Source organism: Quercus lobata, unplaced genomic scaffold (assembly GCF_001633185.2).
Source record: "Quercus lobata isolate SW786 unplaced genomic scaffold, ValleyOak3.0 Primary Assembly Scq3eQI_10, whole genome shotgun sequence".
Lineage (NCBI taxonomy): Eukaryota > Viridiplantae > Streptophyta > Magnoliopsida > Fagales > Fagaceae > Quercus > Quercus lobata.
In genome coordinates this window covers 77389-81304 of record NW_022154745.1, presented here as the reverse complement: position 1 = coordinate 81304, position 3916 = coordinate 77389, and the positions used below count along the sequence as shown (strand labels likewise).

General features: G+C 38.9%; 1 protein-coding gene across 1 annotated transcript; it reads right to left on the bottom strand.

Moving 5' to 3' along the window:
* Positions 1-2195: 2195 nt before the first annotated feature.
* On the bottom strand, positions 2196-3107 carry LOC115973206 (pathogenesis-related genes transcriptional activator PTI6-like). Its single transcript, XM_031093454.1, has one exon. It carries the CDS (start codon positions 3105-3107, stop codon positions 2196-2198), a length of 912 nt encoding a protein of 303 aa, XP_030949314.1.
* Positions 3108-3916: the final 809 nt, after the last annotated feature.

The window sequence follows — 3916 nt, the reverse complement described above, 5'->3', positions numbered from 1 at the left end:
CCCAATCTTTGTTGAAAAGTGCTATTGCCAACTTGCCAACAGACATACAATCTCGTATTCTGGAAAGCAAGGCTATGTTTAAGTCTTTTAACTCATGGTTTGAACATTTCAAGATACTTGTTACAACTGCTATTCCTGATCCTGCTAATTCAGATGATTTTAGTGACATTCTTCAACAAGTTGATTGGAAAGAACACTTTGGGAGTAGTTTCAGAGTGTACGGAAAGAAACACCCGTTTCCCGGCCTTCTAGTCAATTATGATGATGGTTCAGATGATGATAAGAGGAGTCCTGATTGGCTCTCCCAAATGTTTGAGTATGGCTTTATTAGGCTCATAAGACTAACAAGCCATGACCAAACTAGTTAGCTCCCACAAATCATTCAAACTGCTATTAAAAAATTTGAAAGTCCTTTTGTTTCAATCAGATGCTGGAGCACTTTGCCTCAATGGGAAAGAGATAACTGGATGAATGTCCAGCCCTCAAAACATCTCATTCTCATTAATGGATACACGTATCAAGGGCAATGGTATGAAGGAGACTCTTATTTATCCTTCAAAAATCCTTGGGCTCTCGCAGACTGCTGGAGTAATTATTTTAACAATCAAATTCGTGAGGTTGCTCAGAATTTATGGAAGAATTATCACTTTATGGGGAATTCAGGCAGAATTTCTGTTTTTGGTCCGAAACCTTATGCTAATGCCATTCCTCATTTGCAGATAGCAGATCACTGTAATCCAAGAAGTTTTCTCACTCCAGGAAAAACTCCAGAGTATGATGATTTCTTTCTTATTGGTTGGCTTCTTTTGTCTCTTAAGGACACCAATAATGGTTGATCTCTACGGAGGATTCCCATAATCTTGGGGATTCCTCACAAGATTAGGTCAAAAAAGAAGACAAATTCTATTTTACTATTCAGTCACTATTCACTGTTACTGTTCATCCGTTACTGTTCATGACACTATTCACTCCGAATTTTGCCTATTTAAGGGGGGTTGCCCCTTATGTTTGGGGGCTTCTCAAGCAAAGTTAGAAGCAAAGTTTTAGTTCTGATTTCTCTTCCCTTAGAACTAGCCTTCTTAGAGAGAGAACCCACTTGCTTCCACTACTACTACTACCTTGTTTACTACCTTGTTCATCCTTGTTCACTACAAGCCTTGTAATCCTGTAACTGTTGAGATCTTGTATTCACTACTACTACTGTAAGTGTTTATCCTACTTTCAATAAGAAGTATTTTCAGCTCTATGTTCATTACTTTCCTTGTTGCTACCACCACCTTGGACGGATTACCGCCATACCGAATGGTTCTAAATTGCTTTCTTTTATTTTGAACTATTGTTCTTATTTACTTTGAATTATTTTGATATATACTGCTTGGCTGGTTCTACCGCCTTATTATTGTTTTTACTTTCAAGTTATTTACTTTCAAGCTACGTACATTATTTCCATTTACAATATTACTGTGCTTCCTTGGCATTTGACACACCTGATGAGAGTGCTCTAACATATCAAAGTTTTAACAAACAACACACAAGTGGAGAACAAAGTTGCCCCTAGGCCTAGTAGCCTAGTGGCACCCAGGGACAAGTGTCCCTGTATACCTTGAGCTTGAGGTTTGAGGCCCCGCATTTACCTAGCGAAAAAAAAAAAAAAAAAAAAAAAAAAAATGGTTGATACAAACACAACAACCTGCAAAAAAACATAACCACATAAGCAAAATTTGGATTTTTTTTTTTTTTTTGCCGCATAACAGAGGATTTTATTAGATAAACATATCAAAGTTTTAACAAACAACACACAAGTGGAGAACAAAGTTGCCCCTGGGCCTAGTAGCCTAGGGGAACCGGTGTCCCTGTATACCTCGGGATTCAAAGCCCCACATTTACCTAGCGAAAAAAGAAAAAAAAGGAAGAAGAAGAAGAAGTGGAGAACAAAGTTGATACAAACACAACAACCTGCTAAAAAACATAACCACATGTGAAAATAAAACAAACTCCGGATAAGGGCAACAGCAGATACATCACAAAAGAACAAAATTGCTGGTGGAAGGTTATTTGCAGCGTTGTCTACGGGATGATACAAAACCCATAGAGTCCCAGTAGAGGCATTTCCACATCTTAGACTATCACCCACATCTTGGACGGTGGGACCACACTGCATTACAAAAAAGGCCAAATGAAGTTAGCTGTTTCCTTCATAAATAAACGTAATTAACAATTTTACCGTCTGCTGCCGGAAAATCTGAAGGATCTGCATTAACGTCCCATTCAAAGGAACCAAAATCGGCTGAAATTTCCGGGACAATTTTTTCTAAGGGAGTTTGTTGTGAACTCATTTCATCCAAAAGCATGGGTTGAAGACTCTGAGAATCCAGATAATCATTAAACCACCCAAAGTCATATTGAGTCTCTAATCCAAGTTCATCAACTGGTTGAAATTTGAGAGATTTGAAACTGTGAGTCTCGTCGCCAGAATTAAAATCATAATCACACTTCAGCCCCCCAACATTAACAACAACACCGATTTCTGATTGTTGGGCTTTAGAACCACAACTTCTTGATTGTTGGCACGAATCGTGTATGTACGTAAAGGTGGATGCATCTACAACATGTTCCGGAAGCAACAAAGGTTGAAGAAAGTTGGTGAGTGCATTGGGCCCTTTACTGCGTATAGCAGCCCTGTCGTAGACCAAGGCGGCCTCTTCTGCAGTGTTGTAGGTACCCAACCAAAGCCTGACCTTCCGAAGTGGATCTCTGAACTCCGTTGCCCATTTCCCGGTCGGCCTTTGCCTAACGCCTCTATACTTCTTAACCCCATTGGGCATCCTTTTGGCCACTGCATTCTGGGCTGGCTTTGCATTTTCGTTCACGGTTCGGTTTGAGATGTATTTTGATATTCTAATCTCGTAAACATGTTTTTTCACTCGGTTTTGAACCATTGGCGTTTCTTCATCTTCATTACTTGAAGAGTCGGTGGCGTCATTTTCGGTGACATAAATCCGGACTTTTTTTGTTTTAATGCCATTGGATTTAGGGAACTGTTTGCCCAAAGATACCATCTTATACGTAATATACGTATGTTCAGAATACTTCACTAAATCATTCATTTTTCATGAGGAGGCTTTTTTTCATAAAATTTTTCATGAGACTTGCCCTAAAAAAGGCATGGGAAAGTTTTTGAGTTGCAGTAGTTCCAAAGAGTTTTCTTTTTTTTGTTGGTTAAAAGGGGATAGCATAACATTTTTTATTTTTTTTTTTATTTTTTTGATGAAAGGGAGAGTATAACATTATTAACTAGCAAAGAGCTAGAGTCGAAAATCACATCTTATCCTATTTTATCACCTTAAAAAGTTACTTTATCATTTATACCATATCAAATTTTTTTTTTTTTTGGGTAAATAGACGATTCATTACGAAAGCGAAACCATTACAACAGGATCAGAGCACTGCCTATTAAAGTGCATGCCAGAAAAATCATCCATAAACACACTTAGAATGTCCTCAGGCGGACTAAGAAAAGAAAGAAAATCAAAGTCTTGCTCAGCGCCCTTCCTAGCCAGCACATCCGCACACCGGTTAACTTCGCGATAGCAATGCTTGAATTGGATCCGGTGGAATTGAGTCACCAACTGCCTACAGTCTTCCAATATAGGAGATATGACATTGTTCTCATAATTTAAATTAAGCAAGGCATCCACAATTGCTTTGGCATCAAGCTCTATAATCAAAGAAGGTAGATGTAAGTTGCTGCAGAGAATTAAGCCATCTCTCAACCCCCATAACTCAGCCATAAAGCTGTTTGTTGCACCGATACGCCTGGAAAAACCAGTCATCCATTCACCCCTGTCATCTCTAACAACTCCTCCACACCCAGCTAAACCCGAGTGAGTGCAAAGGGCTCCATCAGTGTTCAATT